A 27,712-nucleotide genomic window follows, 5' to 3' on the forward strand; every position below is an offset into this window, starting at 1 on the left:
GCTTACTGTGTGCAGAGCACAGTACTAAGTACTTGGGAGAGTAGTGTATACCAGAGTTGGAAAATATATTTCTTTCAAACAACAAGATGGCAATCTTGGTAGCGTTGCCATTATCTAATGACAGGGTCAGGTGTCAGATGAGAGTAGGTTGAGGTGCCACAAAGCCCGCTGTTGTAGCATGACCAGTGAAGGAGCCCAGCTCTCTCCAGCCAACCTCTAATCTCTCTCCACCTCCCAGTGCCACATTTCACATCTTGATAACATTCATTCAGGAATTTCTGATAACCAACCCCCAATTCAGCCTCACTAATCTAGAATTGTCATAAAATTAAGTAGAAAGCTGAGAAAACATTAGCATTGATTATGAACACCTACTAAGGAGCCTTCTATCTTACCTGTACAACCCCTCTAAGTATACTTTCAGATTAAAATAAAATGACCAGGTTTTTCATTCTTTCCAATGCATTTATTCATTATTATGAGCATTAATTAATAAAGAGAAAGATAAACAACTTAATGGAATTATCCAATATATGTCCTACAAGAAAAAAATAAACCGAATTGAATAAGCAGGTCTTGAAAATTCAAAACTATATGCCAGATAGGACATTCCACGGCAAGGTTAAGGATTTGTGTGAGACATGTGCACCAGAAGCAGTCAGAACTGAATAGGACCACTGCTGCTTTGGCTGAGATGAACTTGTGGCCTCGCCATGTCCATCAAACATGAGCAGAAGCAAAGATGACAAGTTTTACATCACGAGAACCTTGTTTGCCTGATCATACCAAACATGTGTAACATACAAGCATACACTAAGACTGCACAGTAGACTCGGTGATTGGGCAGGGAAGTGACCAATATCACATCCACTCAAACTGCGGGTTTGAGTACAGAATGTGAGTCCAGAGGTAAGCGGGGAGTCTGCAGATGAGATTCCATCTGGTAATAAACTCTTTGTTCCAACCCTAGCTCCCTTCTGCTGTTGAATAACCTGGGGAATGTCCATTGAGTCTGTGAACTAACTCAAACTCCTTGCCATTTGAGTAGAGCCATGGGCCTTCCTGCTTACAGCACTCAGGAGAGGAGCTTCTAGGGATTCTGGATAACATGATCCTGAACCCAGGGATTCCAAGCTTGGTTGATCAGGGTTCATTTATTCAATTCATTCAGTGGTATTTATTAAGAACTTACTATGTGCAGAGCACTGTACTAAGTGCTTCAGAGAGTATAGTATGACAATAAACAGACACATTTGTTGCCCACAACGAGCTTACAGTCTAGGGTTGCAGGTCCCACACATGGCTGGAGCTCTGTCTCCGGGCAGCTCCTCTACACTGCAATAAATGCGATTGAACGAATGAATGAATGTGGCTCATTTGCAGTTTCTGCAAGCTGTCCCTAGCAATAGGCCAGAGCGGCAGGCAGGAAAGGAAGATCTGCCCCAGGAGGGGAAATGACTGAGTGGCAGGGAAAGGGGACCTATCAGGATGTGCTTGAAGGTGATGTTGGGTGGGGGCGAGGACCACCTCACTGGCTTCAGCTCATGCAGCTTGGGAGCCCCTTGTGGATTCAGGGCCCTCCCAGTTTGCTTTGTGATCAGTCAGCTCTGGATCAGATGTAGATCAGTTCAATTGGGATTTAGCACTTTCTTGTCTTTTAGACAGAGCTTGCAATATTTGTAAATAAAAGCAGGAAAATGAGAAATCCACATGAAAATGAGTGCCAAATATCCACACCCCTCTGATCCACATATGACTAATTGCATACCCCACAGGCTTCGGAACATGATTGCATCTGTATCTATAGCTCTACTCACACATTGATATATATATACAGATCTATTTACCGCAACAGACAGAAAGAAGCCATCAAGGACTTACCAGTTAAGTTCTTGAGGCCGAGTTCTTGGAGGCCAAAGTTCCCGTCTTTCCTGTAGTTGAGAAAGATTGCCAGAGCATATCGATCCTCATAGAGCTTTGTTCCTCGAATGATACGGAGATTCTCCAGAGGGAGGTAACGAAATTGATTCAGGGCCACTAAGACATACCCTGTGACTTCTCGGATGGACTGCAAGAAACACAAATATATGCCTGTGTTAAAATGGTAAGGTCATTCCCAACCTTTATGTTAGTATCCTATTATTTACAATCCTCAAATTGCCTGGCTCACTGGGATCCACTGAAACAATTTCAAGACCTCAATATAAGCATGTATCTGATGCCTCTTTATTTAACATGCTCTAGTAAGAAAATTCAAGAATCCCAGGAAGCAAAGGGCTGTATTCTCATTTTGCCATGAGTTGGACTTTGAATGAATGCAAAGATGGGTGTCTTTGACAGAGCGAAGTGGTGATACATGTGCTATAGCTGAGAATGAAATTCAATGAAAGAAACTAAGATTCTGTTAACTGATAACTGGATTCTGAGCAAGCACATTAAAACACCATGTAAGGAGCCAAAATTGCTTATAAAATGAAATGTTATATTTATCACTGATGGAACAAAAGTGAATGATTTTGTAGAACAGGCTGATCAAACACAGCTATTTGAATTTTCTGCCCCATTCATTACCACACTTTCCCTTATTTTCATATCCATTACTTCTTCAGAGAGCCAATGCATTTTAAATAAAAAGCATACCATTCAGAAGGGGAATGTTTATTCTTGAAAAATCAGCAGACACAATGCAGAAACTTCCTAGATTTCTGGTTGTAATAAAATGAGTGTCCTAGATCTTGAATTTTAAACCCACTAGATTGTAAACTTCCTGATGGCGGGGATCCTGCCTACCAACTTTATTGTACTGTACTTTTCCAAGCTCTTGGAACAGTGCTTCTTACCCAGTCACAGCTCAATAAATAACAATGATTGACTAAGATCAGTGAATTTTAGAAGTTATTTTAGGATTTCCTGGAAATGGTCCTTCAATAAAGAGCTTTCATTGGAACCCTAAAAAATACCTAGATTGTCTTGGGAATATACCAAAGTACTTACAAGGGAAAGCCTTGAAAAGGTAGGAAAAGATAAAATTCTGCAAACCAAGCATCAATATTGTCATAATTAAATTTGTTTTTCTTTGGTAATAGTCCAATGCTTCCCATGCATATTCTGTTTGCTTCTTGAGCCTTCTATGGTCACTTGCTGAAATGGCCAACAAGTAGAAAGCTAGGATGATTTAATCTTAAAAAAATTATTTTCTTTATCGTTGTCTTCTTCAGTTCTTAGAGAGTTACAAATAAATTGGCCAGGAATTTAACCCAGCCTTCCCATGTGGCAAGACAGAATTGGATGGCTGAGAATGAATTATCACAACTGCATTTACAACCCAAGCACACATTCTATTCCCGATAGGACATACCCACCCCTTCTTAACCACTGGTATTTGAGCTGTGCTTACCTGAAAGGAGAGGAACCATAACTGCATTTTCATGGATAAAGTGTGCAAGAGATAATGATAATAATAACTGTGGTATTTGTTAAGGGCTTACTGAGTGCCAGACAAAGTACTAAGCCCTGGAGAGGGTACAAGCAAATCGGGTTGACTCAGTCCCTGTTTGATGTAGGGCTCACAGTCTTAATCCCCCTTTTACAGTTAACAGGCACAGAGTAGTGAAGTGACTTGCCCAAGGTCACACAGCAGACAAGTAGTGGAGGCAGGATTAAAACCCACGACCTTCTGATTCCCATGCCGGGAATCCACTCTCTCACCTCTCACCCACATTCACAGATGCAGTCTTGCCATCTGCACCGCTGTCTTCAAAATGAAATACAGCTCTAATAAACAACTATTTGATAATAGGGCTGGAAATGACATCTGGGAAGAGCTGTTTGATATTGTAACCAATCCATGGCCATATTATGGTGATAATTTAATTCCCCTGTTCTTCCATGTCTTCCTTTCCAGGTGGGTCATGCTCAAAAAAAGAAATCTTCTACAGGAATGCCTGAATTGACTTTAATGTGCCAATGGAGCTTTGATATGGAGATGTCCCAGAGATATTAAGAGAATAGATATTTCAAATTAAGTCAGAGAACAGGGCTGCAAATGAAGATTTGGGATTTATCTATGTGAAGGTAGGAGATGAAGGTATTCAAATAAATGAATTCCCAGGGAGAGAATTTCTGTTTCTCCCTATTTCTTAGGTTGTGCCAGACTGTATACAACCTGATTACCTTGCACATACCCCAGTACATGGTATGTTATAAACATGTAACAAATACTATTATTGTTATTAGTTAATGAGAGTAGACTGAGAAGAGTGGAGAGTTCTTTATTATTATTGTGTTATAGGGCTAGAAGCTGATGGAGTTTAAGCAGTAATTCAATGAATTATCCTATAAATGACATTAATGAATTGCTTTCGACTAGAGGCAGGAAGGCTCAGTGAGAAGAAAACTGAAGAATAAAGAGATTTGACTTCTACTCCTGGGTATTGAAAAAGTGATTTGAATTCTCCAGCTCATGAAAAACATGGTCACTATAAAAAGTTAATGCAATGGTTTTGAAAGAGTTTTCTATCTGCTTTTGAAAGAGTTTTCTATCAGTTGAAACTTATTGTATGAAGAGCCTGCCCATATAGCCCTATTTATCTCAGACAGTTTACATTTTCTGTAGGTTGTGGGCAGTTGAACGAAACTACTTAAATGTCCCAGAGTTGTTGCTGTCCCAGCTAAACTGTTTTTCCTGCACTAATCCCTACTTCCTCTTGCTCTGTGAAAATTTCTGGATTGTCATGTGCAGCTGGAACATCCTTAGTCCATGCCCAGTTTAGGTTCCACAGCATTCTAAGTCTTTTATAAATGTTCCTCAAGGCTAGGGATTTTAAACCAAACACTTACTCCCAGTTACCTTATCTCATAATTGCCAAGAAGGACGTAATCCCCAAAGTCCAAATTTTGAACATAAGTAATATGGTCAGTATACATAAAAAGATAAAATAATAGTGATAATAATAGTAACAGTATTCATTACTGCTTCCCATTGGCCAAGCACAGTTTTAAGCTCTCTGGGGAAGAGATGAGATAATCAAGTCAGACATAGTCCCCTGTTTAATTTGGGTTTCACAGTTGAAGGAGGAGGGAGAACAGCTATTTAATCCCTATTTCACAGATAAATTAAGTCATTTGCCCAAGGTTACATAACAGGCAAGTGGCAGAACCAGCATTAAAACCCAAATCTTCTGACTCAGAAGACTCGAGAGAAGAAGCATGACCTAGTGGGTAGAGGATGGGCCTGGGAGTCAGAAGGACCTGGATTTTAATCCCAGCTCCTCCGCTCGTCTGCTCTGTGACCTTGGGCAAGTCACTTAACTTCTCTGTGCCTCAATTACCTAATCTGGAAAATGTGGCTTGAGCCTGTGAGCCCCACGTGGAACAGGGACTGGGTCCAACCTGATTAGCTTGTATCTACTCCAGTGCATAGAACATTGTTTAGCACATAGTAAGCGTTTAACAAGTATCAAACTTATTATTGCTATTGCTACTATTATCAATGACTCAAGCCCTTCCTTAACCTTTACACATCATAATCACTTGAAGTTAGCATTCTCATCCTGTTGGAATCCAAAGCATCGGCAATACTTTCACCATTACAGAGTACAGAAACATCTTTCTGAAGTACTCATCGCTGTAAATTCAAAATTAAATTTATTCCAGAGTTTTCTGTTGTTTCTTTAAAAAAACAAGGGACTATGGTGTGAAATTACTAAACATAGAATATTTCATTGCACACGTTTTCCAATTTGGCCAAACGTTAGTGTTACCCGTTAGGCAGAAAGCCAGGTGGGCTAGCAGGAAGGTGAAATTTCCTTCTCTTGGCTGCTCACACTATAAGAAGCTTTCGTTAAATGCAAGGGAATACCCCTAAAGCAGAGGTGTTATGGAATGGAATAATAGTGGCTTCCACTAAAACAGAGAAAGTTATGGGGGTTTGGAAAGATTGGTAATAACATTGCTTGCATTACATTTTATGAAGAAATTCCAATTTTCCTCTTTAGCTTTATACTTGACTAAGGCTGTGACCTATAACTATTGATATCATTGTAAGAGTTCAATGTTCTTCCACTTTTTTTTTTATCATGGATCATGGCTGACTGACTTTTTAGGGGTGATAATCATTTCATTTTCCTCAGACCTTCCTAAATCTCACCTCCAAAAGGGAACTTTACTGATTGACTCATAAAACACTAATCACACTTGTTCTGGCCCCCACTCCTGGCACTAAATTTTATTTTATTCCATCTTCCATGCCTATGTATATATGCATGCATTATGCTGGTGTATTCAATTTTCAGCTATTTAATCCTAATCAATTTATGCTATTTTCTCTTGTGTTCTTGTTTTTCCTTCTGCTCCCATTATTAGCAAATAACCATGACTGATTTATCATCATTGATGGTATTTATTGAGTGCTTACTGGGTGCAGAGTACTCTATTAAATACTGGAGAGAATACACAGGTAGGAATTAGAGACAGAGAAATGTTCCCTGCACACAATGAGCTTACCCCCTTTACACCTCACCCTTTGAGCACAAACCATGTTTTTTGCTACTATTTTATGTCGATTTTGATTTTTATGGGATTTTTTTAAGCACTTATGATGTTTCAAACACTGCACTAAACATTGGGGTAGATACACAGTAATCAGTTTGGTCACAATCCATGTCTAATATGGAGTTCGCAATCTAGATCCTCATTTTACAGATGAGGTAACTGAGGACCAGAGAAGTTAGGTTATTTGCCCAAGGTCACACAGCAAGCAACTGACAGAGCCAGGATTAGAACCCAGGTCTTCTGACTCCCAGGCCTATGCTCTTTCCTCCAGGCCACACCACTGTTGCACTCTGAATAATGTTTAGAACAGTAGGACTAAGTAAGCACCTTAAATCAATTGACTGATTAAGCAACTGATTGATTTTGAAAACAGCTTGACCTCTTCAGTGTTTTTTTTAACTTGTTTCCAACATAAATATGGTCTTTGGCATTTAGGACCCTAGACTACCCAGGAAAGGAAGTATTTACACTGTGAGCCCCACGTAAAAGAGGAACTGTGTCTGACTTGATAAACTTGTATCTACCCAGCACTCAGAAGAGTTCCTGGCCCATAAGAAGAACTTAAAGTATAGTGTAATATTAATATTATTAATAATAATAATGGTAATAGTAATTGTCAGGCTAAGGCCTATCTTTCTGTGGTAAGAGCTGTTCTACAGCCTGAATAAAACACTCATATTCATGATTCATAAACAATGGTGAATTTTTAAAGGGGCTCCCATAAAGCCAGTAAATATGGCCTTTATGCTTGAGACTAAGCATGAAATGCAGAGAGAGAGATGAGCTCTGAACATAGTAAAAGCTTAATAAATACTACTACTATCATCAACATTGGTATTTAGAGAAGTAGTATGGCTTAATGGAAAGAGCATGGGCTTGGAAGTCAGAAGGACCTGGATTCTAATCCTGATTAAACCACGTCAGCTGTGTGACCTAGTGCAAGTCACTTAACTTCTCTAGGCCTCAGTTACCCCATCTGTAAAATGGGGATGAAGAGTATGAGCTCTACGTGGGAGAGGGACTGTGCCCAACCTGACTAACTTGTATCTAACTCAGTACTTAGAACAGTGTTTGGCACATAGTAAGCACTTAACAGGTACCATAATTATTATTAATAATAATTCTTCTAGACTGTGAGCCTATTGTGGGCAGGGGTTGTCTCTATTCATTGCAGAATTGTACTTTCCAAGTGCTTAGTACAGTGCTCTGCACACAGTAAGCTCTCAATAAATACGATTGAATTAATTGATTAATCTAGACTGTTAGCCTGTTGTTGGGTAGGGATTGTCTCTATCAGTTGCCGAATTGCACTTTCCAAGCGCTTAGTACAGTGCTTTCCACAGAGTAAGCGCTCAACAAATATAACTGAATGAATCAATTATTATTCACTGGGCACTTACTGTGTGCAGAGGACTAGGCATTTAGTACTATTACTACTACTGAGGATTGACTTTAAATATGACTTCCAGATATACTGATTTTGCATCATTCTAGGTCAGTTTCTGATTGTTACCTTCATTCTTGAAGGAGAATGTGTGGAAAACAATACAGCGGAGATGCCAACAAAGTCAAGTCAACCCTGGCCAGGCCAGCTTGGCCTTAATATGTTAGCCAGCAAAACCTTGGCATTGAAAAGCCACTTATGCAGTAGTTTCTGTTGTGTTCTATTTGTATTTCTTTCATTTTGGTAGCCATTTAGCCTCTGAAGACTGGCCTCATAAAATGGAACATCAGTTCTGACCAATCACTTTCATTTTCTTCCATTCCCTTCTGCTTCATCCTGACTTGCTCCCTGTATTTACCCCCCTTCCCAGTCCCACAGCACTTATGTACATATCTGTCATTTATTTATCTACATTAATGTCTTTCTCCCCCTCTAGACTGTAAGCTCACTGTGGGGAGGAACTGTTTCTGTGATATTGTAATATTTTACTCTCCCAAGCACTTTGTACAGTGCTCAGCACAGAGTAAGTACTCAATAAATATAACTGATTGACTCCAGCAAAAGGTTGAGTAGTAATGTATAGACCAATGGCCTGTAATTCTTAAACAATTTCATCTATATCTCTACCCCATGAAGAACTTCTTCTCATCCCAGGGTAAAATGAAGGGCATTCCCTCTTCCCACAAATCCATGGAACGGTTCCACGATGGGTTGGCAAATTTGGCATTACAAAATGCTAATCTGGTGAAACTCTTCAAGATGATATGATAAAAGAGTGATTTATAATGTTACTTATTGGTCATCTCATAGCTGAAATTACAAGGTCACCCAATCTTCTGAGCAGGGGGTGGTGCTGGGGAAGAAAGAATAAAGGCATTCTGTAAAGCTTGGGAGGAAGGAACCCAGGCTGACAGAGGGTATGCAGACAGTCTGCTGGGGCTACCCAGGCAGGTTTTGCTCCACTGTCCTGGCTCATCAGCCCAAGCTCTGGAATGGGAAAACAGAACTGTCACTGTTGCTCCCCCCATCCCCCACCCACCACCCCTGCCACCACTACTGTCTCAAGTCTGCTGTATAACTTCTCTGGACCTCAGTTCCCTCATTTATAAAATGGGTATTCAGAGTGTGAGCCCTATGTGGGACAGGGACTGTGTCCAACCTGACTACCCTGTATCTACCCCAGAGCTTAGAACAGTGCTTGGTACATAATAAGATTTTAGCAAGTACCATAGTTATTATTATTATTATTATTACTGCACCCAGCGCTTTGGGAGAGTGAGAGTTGGGGTGCAATCTGCCTGGCCTCAGCTACCCTCATGTTCAGGCAGAGCTGACCCCACCAAGAGCCAGCCCATGATTTGGGGTCTGTTAGCACTGGCCCCTACCCACCTCCATTGTGGGGCTTGGTAACCCTGGCATCTATCCACCTCCATCGTGACTCACAACATTGGGCAGGCATCAGGTCGGTCTCAGTTTGTGTCATATGACTGGAAAAGGAAAATGGGGCCATGTTGGGTCGTATTCCAATGGCTTTGACTCGAGATTGGTAGATTTGTTAGGATGCCCAGACAAATTTATAGACCAACCAATTGCCTCTTCGGGAAATTCTGCACCCACCAAGGACCCCATGGGAGCAGTCCTTCCAGGTTTGAGGCATTCAGCCAGCCTTAGTGCAGCACCATAACTCCTCCAAGGCATTTTACTAGGGTCACATAATTATAATAATTGTGGTACTTGTAAAACGCCTACCTTGTGCCAAGCACTCTTTCAAGCACTGGGATAGATACAAGTTAATCATGTGGGACACAGTCCATGTGCCACGCTGGGCTCACATTCTTAATCCCCATTTTTTACAAATGAGGTAACTCAGGCCCAGAGAAGTGAAGTGATTTGCCCAGGGTCTTTTGCAGACATATGGTGGAACTGGGATTAGAACCCAGGGCTTTCTGACTCCTAGGCTCATGCTTTAACCACTAGGCCACACTTCTTCCCCAAGCAGGTGAACTAGACCACCATCTTCACTTGGAACTATATCCCCAGAAAGCTCTAGTGAAAAGACCTCTCCAGACAAAGGACTAGCACAGGCTTCATTTGTCCTTATACACAAAGGACTCTACCCAAAGTTTATGGTACTTTAATGGTAATGGTAAATGAAATCCAACATTACATTTTGCTGTCCGTTTGTCTAATTTTAGAGAACCAGTGTAAAACTATTAACAAGGTTTGGAAAAGGAAAAATATCTCATTTTGCAACTAAAATACTGAAGCAATCATGCATAATCCATTCAAATACTTGACTACTTGGCTAATTACATAGTATTTCTCATCTTCCTCTTCAAAACACAATCTGCATGAATTCAATGCTAATGAAAGATGCAGTTTGAACAAGAGTCAGGATTTTCATTTGGCCAGGGAATAGCACAGGGCAATCACATTCCAAAATTGTCCATAACTCCCTATCAACACGTTCATTGGAGAAAAAAAGATGGTACTTCAGTCTCCATGGCAATTCAACCCAGTGCCTCTTTGATGAGGTGGCCATCAAAGGCATCAATTATCCCCAAAAGCTAGTTATCTTTGTTTTTGTAATATGAACATCTGTCCATTGGAATTGGATATTTTCCATTGTCAGTGAATGCTGTCTTCTCCAATTAATAAAATCTAAATCCATCTAAATATTAAATCCGATAAGTGATAACCCAAAGGACTATCCAAGAAATGGAATTGATGGGTGGGCTAAAGAGCCTGAAGGGAAGGTGGGTTTAGATAACTCAGAGCAAGTTAGTTTCAGGAGTTAATAAAGAGGGCATATTCATCTCTTTCTAAGATGAAATTCGCTGAGAGGAACCTTTCTGGACAAACCAGAGGACTAGAAGGACATTGGGACATTAGTTCATTCCCCTGCTTCCAGAATGGCTGTCCCAACATACTTCAGTTCAGACTCAGTTTTCAAACATATGAAGGGGGAGCAGATAACAATTTCCACTTCCAGCATGTTTCATTACTTCAGCACGTTTGCTATCATTTGGTTATGCCCAAATATTGGTCAAATTCTTTGTTTATTTCCTCTTCTTTTGTTGTCAGTGGAGGTAGAAAAACAGTAATTCTTCCTTATGCCTATTAAAACCTATGCCTATTCCAGGGTATTCCCAATTTCTTTAATCTATTTTTTAAAAATGGTATGGCAGGCACTGTTCTAAGCAATGAGAGAGATACAAACTAATCAGGTTGGACACATTCTATGTCCCACATGAAGCTCACAGTCTTAATCCCCATTTTACAGTTGAGATAACTGAGGTATCTCAAGTTAACTGACTTGCCAAGATCACACAGCAGACAAGCATCAGAGCCGGGATTAGAAATCAGGTCCTCCTAACTCACAGACCCATGCTCTCTCCATCTATCTGTTGCTGAATTGTACATTCCCAGTGCTTAGCACAAAGTAAGCGCTCAATAAATACTATTGAATGAATGAATGAGGCCAGGCTGCTTCTCTGCATGAGAGAAGATCCTTGAGATGTTATTTTTCAAACTTTTAATAACTTTTCTTTGAATAATTCACCACATTTTCCCCATTTTCTCTTCTCTGACGAATTCACCACATTTTTCCAGTTTCGATGGAAAGGCTGAAAAATTTGTGAGAAGAGCAATTCACTGATGGAGTGTGGTCAGGGCCTCTGTTTGGGATCAGGTAAATAGAAGGTGGGCTTGTGGGAGGTAGTGGTGAATAGCTGGAACCTCAAGGACTCTAGCTACCAGTTTCTGGACCTGAGTGATCACACAAAATGCATGGCAGAGCCAAAACACACCAAAAAGGGGAGCCAGAGTTCCTGAGGCTGTGAATGATAAGGGCTATTGTTGATGTGAGACACTTACAGGACAAGATCTGTGTCTAATTCTCACTTATAAACTCTTTTAGCAGCAGTACTTAGTACATTGCTCTACATGATGTGAATACTTATATTAATTATTATTATATTATTATATATTATAATATATGATATAATATACATTTATTATATAATATATTATATAATTATATGTTATAATTAATAATTATTACTATTACTACTACTATTACCACTATGTTATTATTACTGGGAGAAGCAGCGTGGCTTACTGGTAAGAGCACGGGCTTCGGAGTCAGAGGACATGGGTTCTAATCCCAGCTCCACCACTGGTATGCTGTGTGACCTTGGGCAAGTTGCTTCACTTCTCTGGACTTCAGTGACCTTATCTATAAAATGGGGATTAAGACTGAGCCCCATGTGGGACAACCTGCTTTGTATCTGTTCCAGCCCTCAAACAGTGCTTGGCACCTAGTAAGCACTAAACAATACCATAATTATTATTTTTACTACTAATACTCCTTACCATAGGTTTTAAAGCATTCAATCACCTTGCCCCCTCCTACCTCACGTCACTAGTCTCCTACTACAACCCAGCTTGCACATTTTGCTCCTCTAATGCTAACCTTCTCACTGTACCTCAGTCCCTTCTATCTCATCTATGTCCTGCCTCTGGCCTGAAACACCCTCACTTTTCATATCTGACAGACGATTTGAAGACACACTCTTACAAGAGGGCTTCCCTGACTAAGCCCTCTTTTCCTTTTCTTCCACTCCCTTCTGTGTCACCCTGACTTGCTCCCTTCATTCATCCCCTCTCAGCACCAGAGCACCTCCATTTGTATCTGTAATTTATTTATTTATTTATATGAATGTCTGTCTCCCCTTCTAGATGGTAAGCTTAGTGTGGGGAGGGAATGTGCTTATAATTTCACACTCCCAAACACTTACTACAGTGCTCTGCACACGTTAAGTACTCAATAAATATTATTGACCAATTGGCTGATTACTATTACTACTACTACTCATTTCTTCTTAAAGCATGCTCCATAAAAGCCTTGGGGGGCCAGGAGTTAGAAGTGATAATTTCGCTGACTGGTTTTGTTGTTTTTAAATGAAAATGGTGAGTGATTTTACATATCAGAGAGCCAAAACTATTAGCACTGAAACATGACTAGTGTAAATCTGCCAAGCTCGCCTTCCATGGCTGTCTAAATATTTGGTTTTCCAAACAATTGGGGGAAAAAAAACTAGTTTTAATGCATTTGAAAGAGTAAATATTTGCCTTAGGTGACATTCCCTTGGGGATAAGAAGTGCTGACGTTGCCTATGATTTTACTATAACTGTTTTCTGTCTCCTCGAATGGATGAAAGAGGCACACAAATGAGCTGCATGTGCAAAAGCTGTGAGAGCCCTTGCTCAACCTTTAACTTCCCATAACTTTGGCCTTCTTATTAGGTGTGTTTCTAGGTTGACCAAAAAGCAGTATGGACTAGTGGATAAGGCATGGGCCTGGGAGTTAGGAGGACCTGGGTTCTAACCCCAGCTCTGCCAGGTGTCTGCTATGTGACTTTAGAAAGTCACTTCACTTCTCTGGGCTGCAGTTACCTCATCTGTAAAAGGGGGGTTAAGACTGTGAGCCCCATGAGGGACAGGGGCTGTGTCCATTCAACCTGATTAGCTTGTATCTCCCCCAGTGCTTAGAACAGTGCTTGGCACATAATAAGCACTTAACAAATACCACAACAATTATTATTACCTGTCGTGGGTCTAAACTGGACCTTCTGCAAAATGGAGGGGACCACCTTCAATTCTCTCACAAAGACCTTGTGGAGACTCAGATGGTGAAAATAACTGCAGCATGTCTGCTAAGAACTTTCTACATCTTCTTGCAAGGACTTATTATGGCCATGACAATATCTGTGTTACTGAAAGGTCACTCCTCTACAGTTCCATGAAATTAGCTGAATTAAAAGTCTTTTATGAGAACTCTCCCACCTTTCTACACTATTAGACATAGGTTCTTGATTGACCATGGCCTGGTTTGGGCTGAATGAAAGCCTCTAGAGACTGGAACAGTCAGGTTCTCAACTAGGCCTCAGCTTTGGCCAAGATCCACCAGCATATCCCACTGGAGGTATAGAGTAGGCTACCAATTTCAAGCACTGACTGAAGGGAGGTATTTTCAGGGGGCTGCCTTTTGTTGTCAGTGATGCTCAATTTGACTGTGGGAGCTGAGTGTGCCAAAGAGCTGAAATCACAGGAGGATATTAGGTAGAAAGATACAGGTATGAAGTGACCAGTTGTCCAGTCTCCTGATATAGATAGGAAACGTTAATTGCCGTCTTCTCAGCCAATGGAATTATGGGTAGTGGGGCTGAATGGAGCTGGCATTTGATGGGGCAGCTGGAGAGGCCAGAATGGCAGTAGCCTTTTTCCTAATGCAGTTAGGAGTCCAGTAGTCTAGAGCAATGGGGCAACAGAAACCTGGGAGGTTCTAGCCAAGGGACAAACTTCCAGGCGCTCAGTCATTGTGGCCACATTCCCTGCCTTGAGTTCTGAAGGAGCAGCCCTGTTGGTGGAAACAAATTTACATGCAAGATCTTTCATGAGAACCTTGTGTCCACCAAGGATGAAAGGGAAGTCTGGCCCATGGCCTTGGCTTCCCTTGCTGCTGCTGCCATCCTTGCTGTGATTTCAATAATAGACGGAATAACATCTGCAGTCACCAATGTAAGGCAGGAGTGCCGCATTCACTAGAACTCCTCTCTTAACAGTGGCATTTATTGAGAATCTACTTAGTGAAGAGTACTGCACTAACTGCTTGGGAGAGTACAATACTGCTGACCTCCAGGAGTTTACAGTCAATCATTCAGTTGTATTTCCTGAGCATATACTATGTGCAAAGTATAGTCCTCAATGCTTGGGAGAGTACAGTATAACAGAGTTTCCCCCCACAGTGAGTTTACAGTCTAGCGAAGCAGCCTGGCCTGGTGGATAGAGCGTGGGACTGGGTTTTAATCCCCACTCTGTTACTTGTCTGCTGTTTGACCTTGGGCAAATCACTTTACTTCTCTGTGCCTCAGTTACCTCCTCTGTAAAATGGAGATTACAGCTGGGAGCCCCATTTGGGACATGGACTATGTCCAACCTGATTAACTTGTGTCTACCCCAACACTTAGGACAGTACCTGCCTCATATTAAGTGCTTAACAAATACCATTAAAAGAATAAAATAAAAGGAAGAAGCTTACGGTCTAGTTTACCTACCTTAGACCTTCCGTGCTATCAATCAAGAAATCAATCACACTTATTGAGTGCTTACTATGTGTAGAACACTGTACTAAGCACTTGGGAGAGTACCAAAATAACAGAGTTGGTAGATGTGTTCCCTGCCCATAATGACTGTTTAGTTAGTTAGTTAGTTGCAGTTTAGAGGAAGAGATAGAATTACTATAAATAAATTACAGATATGTACATAACTGCTGTGGGGCTGAGTGTATGGTGAATCAAGGGTGCAAATCCACTTGCAAGAGTGGCACTTCAGGGAGTGGGAGAATAGGAAATCAGGGGCTTTTTTAGTCTGTGAGCCCATTGTTGGGCAGGGATTGTCTCTATCTGTTGCCGAGTTGTACATTCCAAGCGCTTAGTACAGTGCTTTACACACAATAAGCACTCAATAAATATCATTGAATGAATGGAGGGAATGAAATTTTAATGAAGATTTGTGGCAGTTACTGCCACTGCCACTTCTAATGCTGTGGGTATTTCTCCTACAAGGATCTATATCCTTTTCAGTGAAGTGACTAAGTGCCAAAGTCTCTCAGAGACTATCCCCTGGGAGTAGTAGCCCCTGCTAATAATAACTATAATATTTAGGCACGTATTATGTGTCGGAAAACATTCTGCTCTGGGATAGATACAAGATAAGTCAGACACAGTCTCTGTCTCTCATAGGGCTCACCGTCAGGTAGGAGGGAGAGAAAGTATTGAATCCCCTTTGTACAGGTGAGGAAACTGAGGCACTGAGCACTTTTAAATTACTTGCCCAAGGTCACACAGCAAACAGGTGTTGGGGGCAAGGATTAGAAGACAGGTCCTCTCACTCCCAGGGCCGTGCTCCTTCTACTAGGTTATTCAGCTTTCAAATCAATGGGAAGGGCTCCAGGCAATCGATCAGTGTGGCCTAATGGATAGATCATGGGCCTGGGAGTTAGAAGTTCCCGGTTTCTAATCCTGTGTCTTCCATTTGTCAGCTGTGTGACCTGGGGCAAGCCCCTTAATTTCTTTGTGCCTCAGTTACCTCATTTTTAAAATAGGGATTAAGACTGTAAGCAAAGAACTACCAGATTGATGGAGGGCATTAAGGGGCATCTATTTACTGGGCTATTTGACTTGGCTTTTGGTTTGCGTGCCCTCAGTAACCTGAGGGACATCATGACAACATAGTTTCAGGATCATTTTCTAACTTTAGGATAATTTTAGCCAAGACGCTTAGATCTATCTGACCAAACATCCACTGCAATGGGGGCAGGATGGGGAGGTAGATATTAGCTTGTTTTCAGGTCAAAAGTGGCTTTATTTCCCAATTTACAAAGACACAATATAATTTCCAACACAGCTCAAAAACTAAAAACAGAACACCCCTCTGCTTAACCATTTTCCCTCAGAAGAGCTGCTGCAAGTCAATTTTTCTAAAACTGGATTTATCATTGTTTGAAAATCCTGTTGGGACATGTATCATAAGCCTTTATAGATTTCTGCATTCCAAAAATTTCCTCACAGTCCTAGACCCTATTGACTGGGGTTATTTTTTGAACATTCTACTCTACACAGAGATGTCCTGAGGGGGCAAAATGGAAATTACATTTCAAAGGTATCCTCATTAAACTGCTGAGAAGCTATGTGGCCAAGTGGAAAAAGTGTGGGCCTGGGAGTCAAACGACCTGGATTCTAATCCTGGCTCTGCCAATTGCCTGCTTTGAGTCCTTGGACAGGTCAGTTTGTGTCTCAGTTTCCTCATCTTTAAAATAGGAATTAAATACCTTTTCTCCCTCTCCCTTAGATTAGGAGTCCTTTATGAAACAGAGACTGATAATATTTTATCGACCCAAGCGCTTAGGACAGTATTTGGCACAGAGTAATCACTTAACAAATGCCATCATCATCATTATCATCTTTGCTACAGAACCAACAGAGTTGTGAAGGACAAATTTTACATTTCAAATTCTTGCATTAATTTAACCGTCTTGCCTTTGAGTAACATTTTTAGACCTTGCTTGTTAAGCGTACAAAGCTTGTGGTTCCAAGAACTGGTATTTACACACATCGGCAGTTCACAAAGTAATAAAAACTGATGGTTTTCCCTTCCTGGCTTAACATTACATTACAGAGGCTTTTGCATTGATTTTTTCATTCTCTGCAAAAAGCTTCATTATAGTGACTCAAGAGGCACTCATTCTCACCCGGGCAATTTATAAACCAGGGCAATAAACAAACAACTCTCGTCATTTATGTTATAGGCCTAATTCTCAGCCTGCAGAGGAGGAATCTTTTTGTGGAAAAGATTATATTTCAAAGTCTCTGGGCTCCACTTAGTTAGCAAGCAAGCTAATATAAAGTTAAAAATTAAAACCCTTTGGCTGATAGGAATAAATGGGAAAATGAAAAGGCTTTCTCCTTCCTAACTACTTACCCATACGATAGATAAATGTTTGTGATCTTTTTTTGGTTATTCTCATTTATTGTGTTTCTTCTAAGCCAAATGACAAAGACACAGTGTGTTTCCCTCTCCCAAGTCAAATTCACCACCTTTTTCTGGGGGAGCGATTTATTAATCACACTCTGCTACAGCACTGGTTGACAATAGTGGATTACTTTCCTAAGGATAGCTCCGATGTTCATCATGTCTTTATTAAAACACCAGGAATCAGTATCCTTCTCAACTTTTTGAATGGTACGGATCCATGCCATTTTTTCCGCTCGTGTGTACTGAATGAGCTGATAATATTTCAGTCAGCTAGCCTGCAATCATTCAATAAATATCACTGATTGAGAGATACAGGCTTTGGAGTGATTTTAGACACGCCTGTCTGATTTACTCAATCATTGTCATTTACTGAGTGCTCATGTGTGCAGAGCACTGTACTGAACAAACACATAAGAGAATACATTACAGTAGAGATGATCCCTGCCCTCAAGCAGCTGACAATCTAGTGTAGGAGACAGACACTAAGGCAAGGAATGTCACTATTGTACTTTCCCAAGCGGTTAGTACAGTGCTCTGCACACAGGAAGCACTCAATAAATATGATTGGATGAATGAATGAATAACACAAACTTGAGCCCTCCTTCATGCAGTGGGCTCCAGAGAGAGAGTGAGCAAGGAAGGATGACAATCAAAATCAGTTTACTAGATCTACAAAAGTACTAGTAATCATGACTGAGCTAGATATCCAAACATAATAACATCCTCAGTTAAGATTTTTTCAGCATTAATAACTGGAAAGAATGCCAACAGAAAGACATAAAGACTGAGGGAGGTTTACAGAATAATATTGAATACCACTGACGTTTAAAATTACAAATGGAAAAGTTGATTGCTGGCTTATAAAAGCTTTTCACTATGCTCTGGAGGCACACTGCAGCCCTGAGACATGTTTATGCTTGGGGAAGCGGGTGAGAAAGGGCTAAAACTGAAATAACCCCAAATAATGTCACCCACTGCCTTTTAGAATGGGTTCTGATTAAGTAGAGGGAGAAACATTTCACCAAATGGAAATCTTCAGATAGCTAAGCAGACAGGGAGCAGGAAAGTAACTACCACTTTAGGTGAAATCAATCAACCAATGGTATTTATTGTGAGCTTGCTGTGTACAGAATACTGTTCAATAGCTGATTTCCTTCCAACTAAGACTGTGAGCCTTTGTGGGACAGGGACTGTGTCCAACCTGATTAAATTTGTTTCTACCCCAGAGCTTAGAACAGTGTTGAACACATAGTGCTTTAAATTATTATTATTTATTACTGTTTGGGAGAGTATGATACAACAAAATTTATAGACACAAACAGCTTACAGTCTAGGTAGGGAGGCAGACACGTATAATAAATCTGAAAGTAAAGTGGATATCAATGACTCAGAGGGTACAGATCTAAGTTCATAGGGCTATGGACCAGAAAGAAACATTAGCTGATCTAAACATTGTTTCTATTCTGCCGTGAATACTGCATCAGCCTTCACGCTGACTTCCCTGTCCTTCTTCACTCCAGTCTTTCTTGATTCTGATGCCCAGATATTTTTCTCTGAAAATGTTCAGTCCATATCTCCCCACTCCTCAACAGTCCCCAATCTATCCACCCATCAAACACCTTATTCATCAGTTTTAAAGCACAAAATAAACTTGATCACTCCTCTCTTACCTCGCTGATTTCCTGCAATCCAGCCTGCACTTTTGGCTCCCCTAATGCTAGCTTACTCACTGTACCCTGATCTCATCCTTTTTTGCCACAGACTTCTTGCACACATCCTCCCTCTTTCCTGGAATTCCCTTCCTCTTCATATATGACAGGCCACCACTTTCCCCATTTTTAAAGTCTTCCTAAAATCACATTTCCTCCAAAAGACTTTCACCTACTAAATACTTTTGTCTCCTAATCCTTTTCCCTTCTGTGTTGCTTCTTCTCTTAGATCCATAGCCTTCAAGCATTACATATTCACTCCACTCTCAGCACCACAACACTTATGTACATATTCACAATTTATTTTAATGTCTGTCTCCCCTTGTAGATTTTAAGATTCTTGTGGGCAGGAACTATGTCTATCAACTCTGCTGTATTGTACCCTCCCAACACTTAATAATGGGAATATCCACATAGAAGAGTTGGTTGAAGCAATGGGAACAAATTAGTACTCCAAGGGAGTGGTTGTAGGTGAAGAATAGGAAATCCAGAACTGAGCCTTGAAGGATTCTTGCAGTTAGAGAGTGGGAGGCAGAGGAGACGCCTGTGAAAGAGACTGAAAAGGAATGGTGAAAAAGAGAGAAGAGAACCAGGAAAAGGGCAGTATCAGTGAAGTCATGAAAGTGAAGTTCCAGTGAAATTTAGAAGAGACTGAGTTTCTTAGGGGAGCTTAGCTCTGTCTAATGGGAGATTAGGCATACATCTGTACTAGAGGTGGTAAATTCTTCCCAAAATCTTCCAGTGGCTTCTGGGGAGTACAGGTAAACCAGCCCCTGTAAACCCTGGTTCACATAATATTTTGGACCTTCTCCAATTCACTCATTCATTCATTCAGCCATATTAATTGAGTGCTTACTATGTGCAGAGCACTGTACTAAGTGCTTGGAAAGTACAATTTGGCAACAGATAGAGACAATCCCTACCTAACAATGGCTCACAGTTTAGAAGGGGGAGACAGACAACAAAACAAGTAGACAGGCATCCATAGCAACAAAATAAATAAACAGAATTATAGATATGTACACATCATTAATAAAATAAATAGAGTAATAAATATGTACAGATTTACACAAGTGCTGCGGGGCAGGGAGGGGGGTATAGCAGAGGGAAGGAGTAGCGGCGATGGGGAGGGGAGGAGGAGCAGAGCAAAGGGGGGGCTCAGTCTGGGAAATTCTCCAGTTGTAGTAAAGGAGTCAAATTCTTCCCTGAATAGTCTTATGGCTTCTGGGAATGTAGGTAAACCAGCCCTCTTAAACTCTGGTTCATGTAGTACTTTTGACCTACTCTGCAATTCTCTTGCCATTTTCAACTCCACCAGTTTGGATTTCTTTAAGTAGCACACTGCTTTGGGTGTGATCCAAACCTCTAGCAGTTACTTCTTGAATTAACAAATGAAATTTTCATAGACCCCTGCGAATATGTTAAGCAATGAGATTGATGATGGTGAAAGAGATTTTAGCAGCAGGAATGTAGAGATTCCTGTTTACTCAACTGTTATGAATAATTGTCTCCCTGAGTAACTGTGAGCCCATACCATGACAATGAAACTACAACGAATCATTGTTTGAACTGAAAAAAATAACTGCAAGAAATAAAGAGCATCTACAATTTCTTATCGGGGGAAATACCATTAGAAGGAAATGCCTATGTATCGGGGGAGATATTCACAGGAAATGTAATTACACTTTAATTTTTTTATCAGAAATGGAAGAATTCCAATGACATAATGCCAGTAGTTAGAATTTTTTTTAATCAAATCTCCATCAAATGCATCTATCTGCTATCACATATCTGATAATAAAAAGACAACTACTTTTATGGGACCTCATCAAAAAGGACTAAAAGTCAAGATCTTCCTTTTATAGAAAAAGAGATTGGCCAGGACTGAAGATAGACTTGAACTATTATGCTTATGAAAAAAAATACACTGACCTAATAGCACACATCAGACCAGTTTGGGCACCATTGGTGTCCATTCTTGAGCTGTGGGGAGATCCTCAGTGAGCCAATTGGCTAGATAATATGACAAATCATATAATTTGGGTACCGGATGGTTGAAATGGAACCCTCTTGAAAATGCTTGCTCAAAAGAAGAGAGGTCTCTTTCTAGCATGCATGTACCAGGCTAGTCTATTCCCACAGCTGTTTTCCAATTTTCAGGTGTGATGTTTCATGCCTGAGGCTTCCCTTTACTGAATTCTTAAAATGTTTCCTTTGTTCCCCTTTTTCCAACCAGCTGATTGGAAATTTTCTTATGATCTGTCTTCCTTCACTGACAATGTCCTTTCCTGGTTCTCCTTCTATGTCTCTAGCCACTTATTCTCAGTCTCTTTTGTTGGCTCCTCCTCTGCCTCCCATCCCCTTACTTTGGATGTCCCTGAAGTCTAAGTTCTGGGTCCCCTTCTCTTCTTCATCTTCCCCCACCACCTTGGAGAACTAATTTGCTCCACTGACTTCAACTACCACTTCTATGAAGATTAGTCTCAAATCTACATCTCCAGCCCTGATTTCTCTCCTCTGCAGTCTCACATTTCCTCTTCTCTTCAAGAAATCTCTACTTGAATGTCTTGCCATTACCTCAAATTCCTTATCAAAACAGAACTTCTTATACTCCCACTCAAACCCTGCCCTTCCTCTGACTTTCCCATCACTGTAGACAGTACCACCATCCTTCCTGTCTCACAAACCTGTAGCCTTGGCATTATTCTTGACTCCTCTCTCTAATTCAACCCACATAGTCATCTATCACTAAATTTTCTTGGTTCATTCTTCACAACATTGTGAAATCTACCCTTTCTTCTCCTTCTAACTGCTACCATATTAACCTAAGCACTTAGCCTGTCATGCCTTGATTACTGTTACCAGCCTCCTTGCTGACCTCTCTGACTCTTGTCTCACCCCAATCCAGACCATACTTCACTGTCCTGCCCAGATAATTTTTTTACAAAAATGTTCAGGCCAAATTTCCCCACTTGTCAAGAACCTCCAGTGGTTGCCTATCCATCTCCACATCAAACAGAAACTCCTTATCGTTGGCTTTAAAGTACTCAATTAACTTGCCTCCTCCTACCTCACCTCACTACTCTCCTCCTGCAACCAGCCCACATACTCTGCTCCTCCCATAGCCAATATACTCAATGTACCTCAATCTCGCCTACCTCACCGCTGACCTCTCACCCACATCATGGCTCCGGCCTGGAATACTCTCCCTTCTCATATCCAGTGGGAAATTACTCTCCCCCAGCTTCAAAATCCTATTGAAGGCACATCTCCTCCAAGAGTTCTTCCCTGACTAAGCCCTCATTTCCTCTTTCCTACTCCCTTCTGTGTTGACCTGACTTATTCCCTTAATTCACCCTTTCCCCCAGCCCCACAGCAATCATGTACTATCTGTATTTTATTAATGTTAATATCTGTCTCCCTGTCTAAACTCTAAGCTTGTTGTAAGCAGAGAATGTGTCTGTTAAACTGTTGTGTTGTACTGTTCCAACAGCTCAGTACAGTGCTCTGAACAGAGTAAGTGCTCAAGAAATACAATTAATTGATTGATTGATTCCTCATGTGTCCAATACAGTGAAACTCTTGAGCTGAGCATAGTTTCAGTGCTGGGGGATGAATATCATTTCAGGGCTGTTTTGTTTCTGGGCCTGTCATGCCATACACTGAGAATAATGATGATGATGGAAAGGCTCAATCTGTTCATAATAATAATAATTATGGTACTTGTTAAGCACTTACTCTGTGCCAAGCACTGATCTAAGCTCTGAGGCAGATTAAAGATAATCAGATTATACCTTGTGGGGCTCACAGTCTTAATCCCCATTTTACAGATGAGGTAACTGAGACCCAGAGAAGTTAAATTGCTTATTCAAGGTCACACAGCAGACAGCAGGCAGAGCCAGGATTAGAACCCATGTCTTCTAACTCCCAAGCCCATGCCTTTTCCACTAAACTGAGTCAGAGGACCTGACTTCTAACCATGGCTCCTTGCTTGCTGTGTGAGCTTGGGTAAATCATTTAACTTCTGTGGGCATCAGTTTACTCATCAGTAAAATAGGGATTCAAAACGTTTTCTCCCTCCATTGTAGTCTATGAGCCTCATGTGGTACGGGGACTGTATCCGACCTGATTACCTAGTATCTATCCCAGAGCTTAGCACAGTGCTTGGCACATAGTAAAGTATTTAACAAATATAACTATTATTGTTGCTATTATTATTGTTATCATTATTATTACAATCATTTAGAAGGTGTCAACCTGTATAGAACTGGAGTTTATTCTGAAGTACGAGGCATGGTGTCACACACCATATTATTATTATTCTTGGGAAATGAAATATATTTCTGTGTTAAGGTCAAAATAACAATAAACTACACTAGAATCATGCTTCATCCAACAGTCTCCCTGAAGATGTTCTGGACTGCTCAGTTTGAGTTTTTATTTCCTTTTCTATAATTGCAGCTTTGGAGAGGATGTTGCCTAGGTTACAGGCAAGAGCACAGGCTTGGAAATCAGAGATCATGGGTTCTAATTCCAGTTCTGCCACTTTTCTGCTGTGTGACTTTGGACAAGTCACTTTACTTCTCTGTGCCTCATTTACCACATCTGGAAAATGGGGATTAAGACTGTGAGCCCCACGTGGGACAACTTGATTACCTTGTATCTACCCCAGTGCTTAGAACAGTGCTTGACACATAGTAAGCACTTAACAAACACTGTCATTATTATTATTATTATTATGACTTCATTCACTTTTCTATTGCCAGCGAAGATCTTTGTTTGCATGAATGAAACCAAGTATCTAGTTTAACTAATGTAGTCTCATTTTCTTGCACAGCCCAGTCTATGTAACCCTATGTCCTAGAACTTCACAGACATCTAATGATTGTGATCTAGAAGATGAGATAATTTCAAAATTTGCCTGTTGGCTTTTATCCTTTCTTTGCTACTGAATCATATCATTCATTACATTCCAGTTTCTCCAGGTCTTAACTGCATACAAAGCTAGTGAACCTAATGAAAAGTGCTACAGAACAATTTGATATATCCCACTTGTTTGAAATCTTCTCTACTAGCATTAGGCATCCTACCTGTGGACTATTACAAATTTCAACTTCCCACTCTCGAATGCCAATGAAATTACTTATTCAGTATTTTTATACAAATTATACTTCTCTGATATCCAAAATATCTGAAGAGGTTATTTTAAATATTAACTTGATATTTTCATCATGTGCTAGAATATAGGTGTCACGTTATGAGCAACTTTATTCTTAATGTCTTAATATTTTAAAAATTAACCAATTTGTGAGAGCAGCAATTTAAAGTTGAAATGAATTTGCACATGGGTATGCATGAATGCTATGTGTTATACTTTTGAGAGCTATTGTATAATTTTGCAAATGACCTATCTTAATTTAGATGTTTAATAGGAAAAACTACTTCCAGCCCCACAAATGACCTGATTTGAGTGTCCTTTTCCCAAGCTGAGTACTCTTCAATTGCTCTGAATTCACAAAATCTGTGATCTCAGATCTGTCTGAATCTAGATATTCAGTACAAGCTTCAGTGAAACTCTTTCAGGTTTGAACATCGTGACTGGTGAAAACGTTTTCCAGGTGCCTGATGCAGAAACAAGTGGTGAATCACTGCAAAAACTGGTTCATCCATTTTATAAAGTTTATGGTTAGTAATAAAATGACATAGAATTTAATAAGATTTTTGTTTTGGACAAAGGGATTCATTGATCAATTTGAAGTTTTCCTAATAAGTGGAAATCTCTGAAAACTAAATCCTCCAAATTGAAGACCTATAATTATAAGATGTTTTCCTAATAATCTTTTTAGTTGATCATTATTTTAACCTTAAACACAAATATACTTTATTTCCCAGTAATAATAATGATAATAACAAATGCTTGAAACAGAAAGTGATTTTTAAAATGACCAACTAGTAATTTCCTCCTGACTTTCCCACTGCAGTTGATAATGCCTTGATCTTTCCTGTCCCATTCATTTACAACCTCAGTGTCATATCTGACTCCTCTCTTTCTCCTAACTGTAAGCTTTTTGAGATCAGAGACAATATCTTTTATCTTGATTCTACTCCACCAACTATTTAGCATAGTGCTCTTCACAAAGAAGGTGCTCAATAGATATGAATCGTTGACAATGCCTCCATGAGTCCTACCAGTTTTTATTATTATCATTATTAATGATGATAGTAAAAACAATAATAATAATTATGGTATTAGTTAAGCTTTTACTATGTGTCAAGCACTGTTCTAAACAGTGGGTTGGGTACAAGTCATTCAGAATGGACACAGCCCCTGTCCCACATGATGCTCACTTTCTTAATCCCTACTTTATAGATGAGGTACTTGAGAAAGAAGTTAAGTGACTTACGCAGCAGACATGTGGCTGAGCTGAAATTAGGTCCTTCTGACTCCCAGGCCTGTACTCTATCCATTAAACCACGCTGCTCCCCTACACAAATTTTCTGAATCTGTCCCTACGTCTTCAGTGACATGGCTAGTAAGATGCTTCAAGTTCTCCTCACCTCCTAGCAGGATTACTTCATTAAATTCCTTCTTCTCTCTTCTGTGATGCCCATTCCTTCTGTATCTCCCTGACTTGCTTCCTTCATTCATCCTCCCTCCCATCTTCACAGCACATATGTATATATCTGTAATCTATTTATTTATGTATATTAATGTCTGTCTCCCCTTCTAGACTTTGAGTTCACTGTGGGAAGGAAATGTTTCTGTTTGGTGTTATATTGTACTTCCAAGCACTTAATACTGGCCTAGTAGTGAACACACTGGCCTGAGAGTCAGAAGACCTGGATTCTAATCCTGGATCTCCCACTTGCCTGCTGTGTGACTTAACTGCTCTTATCCTCAGTTTCCTCATCTGTAAACTGGGAATTCAATACCAGATCTTCCTCTTACTTAGACTGTGAGCCTCATTTGGGACAAGGTCTGAGTCCCACCTGATTAACTTGTAATAATAATAAAAATGATGATGGTATTTGTTAAGCACTTAATATGTTCCATTCATTCATTCATTCAATAGTATTTATTGAGCACTTACTATGTGCAGACCACTGTACTAAGCGCTTGGCATGTACAAATCGGTAACAGATAGAGACAGTCCGTGCCCTTTGACGGGCTTACAGTCTAATCGGGGGAGACAGACAGAGAAGAACAATAGCAATAAATAGAATCAAGGGGATGAACATCTCATTAAAACAATAGCAAATAAATAGAATCAAGGTGATGTACATTTCATTAACAAAATAAATACTTCCAAGCACTGTTCTAAGCGCTGGGGGGGTATACAAGGTCATCAGGTTATCCCATGTGGGGCTCAGAGTCTTAATCCCCATTTTTCAGATGAGGTAACTGAGGCTCAGAGAAGTTAAGTAACTTGCCCAAAATCACACAGCTGACAAGTGGCGGAACTGGGATTAGAACCCATTACTTCTAACTCCTAAGCCCGTGCTCTTTCTGCTGAGCCACGCTGCTTCTCTACCTACCCCATTGTACCTACCCCATTGCTTAATAAACAATTAACAATTGTTATTATCATTATTATTATTACTCCAGGAGTTGTACCCTATCAATCTCCTACTTCATAGTCATATTAACCCATCGCCCACTCTTAGTGGGACTGTATATTGGGTTAATTATTCTAATTATTTATGCATCTATAAATATGCATTTTAAGATTTTATGTTGAACCCCAGTCCCAGTGGACTGCATAATTTGGTCATTGCACCAAGTTCCTGTTTCTGCTCAAAACATGCAATTGTGTCTGTAGTTCACCAGGTGCATACTGTTATAGAATTTTGTTTTTCTTCAGACTAATTGTCAGATACAAGTGCTGTATTGAATCTACAAAGTGATGCATAATTATCTGCATGTCTTATTCATTCATTTATTCAGTCATATTTATTGAGCACTTACTATGTGCAGAGCACTGTACTAAGTGCCTGTGCCCCAAGAACACAGTTGTTTGCATCTAGGAGTTCCCAAACCACTCTCACAATGATTTTTGGTGATGCTTGAAACTGTTGAGTTAGAAGAATTTCACAGCATAACAGAATCCCAGCTTGATTCCAGCTTTAAGATTTCTACATTGAATACTCAAGCAAAGAGGTAAAGGAAGATTGAAGAAGCTGAACCTATCCTACAGTCCTGTTTCATTCTGATGGTGATGGGAAAGGAATCAAACAGGATTCCTTCATGTTCTGATTTGACCAACCATTCTGTAAAGGATAGCCTAAGAATCTTGGTGAATTTCTGAGGGCAACTGAATATGCTTAACAATTGCCAGAATGCTGGTCTACTGATGGTGTAAAATATTTTTATAATGTCATTGGACACAATGCGAGATGTTGGTATTCCTTG

The 27,712-nt window shown here is 40.2% G+C and overlaps 1 protein-coding gene across 5 annotated transcripts in view; it reads right to left on the reverse strand.

Moving 5' to 3' along the window:
* Positions 1-27,712, reverse strand: part of ERBB4 (erb-b2 receptor tyrosine kinase 4) — a 1,160,668-nt gene that overhangs the window by 549,235 nt on the left and 583,721 nt on the right. For all 5 annotated transcript variants that reach the window (XM_029069455.2, XM_029069453.2, XM_029069454.2 and 2 more), the window contains exon 3: positions 1,882-2,068. In XM_029069455.2, the coding sequence (XP_028925288.1) occupies positions 1,882-2,068 (187 nt within the window). The remainder of the gene's footprint in view (positions 1-1,881; positions 2,069-27,712) is intronic.

The sequence above is a fragment of the Ornithorhynchus anatinus genome, chromosome 7 (assembly GCF_004115215.2).
Source record: "Ornithorhynchus anatinus isolate Pmale09 chromosome 7, mOrnAna1.pri.v4, whole genome shotgun sequence".
Lineage (NCBI taxonomy): Eukaryota > Metazoa > Chordata > Mammalia > Monotremata > Ornithorhynchidae > Ornithorhynchus > Ornithorhynchus anatinus.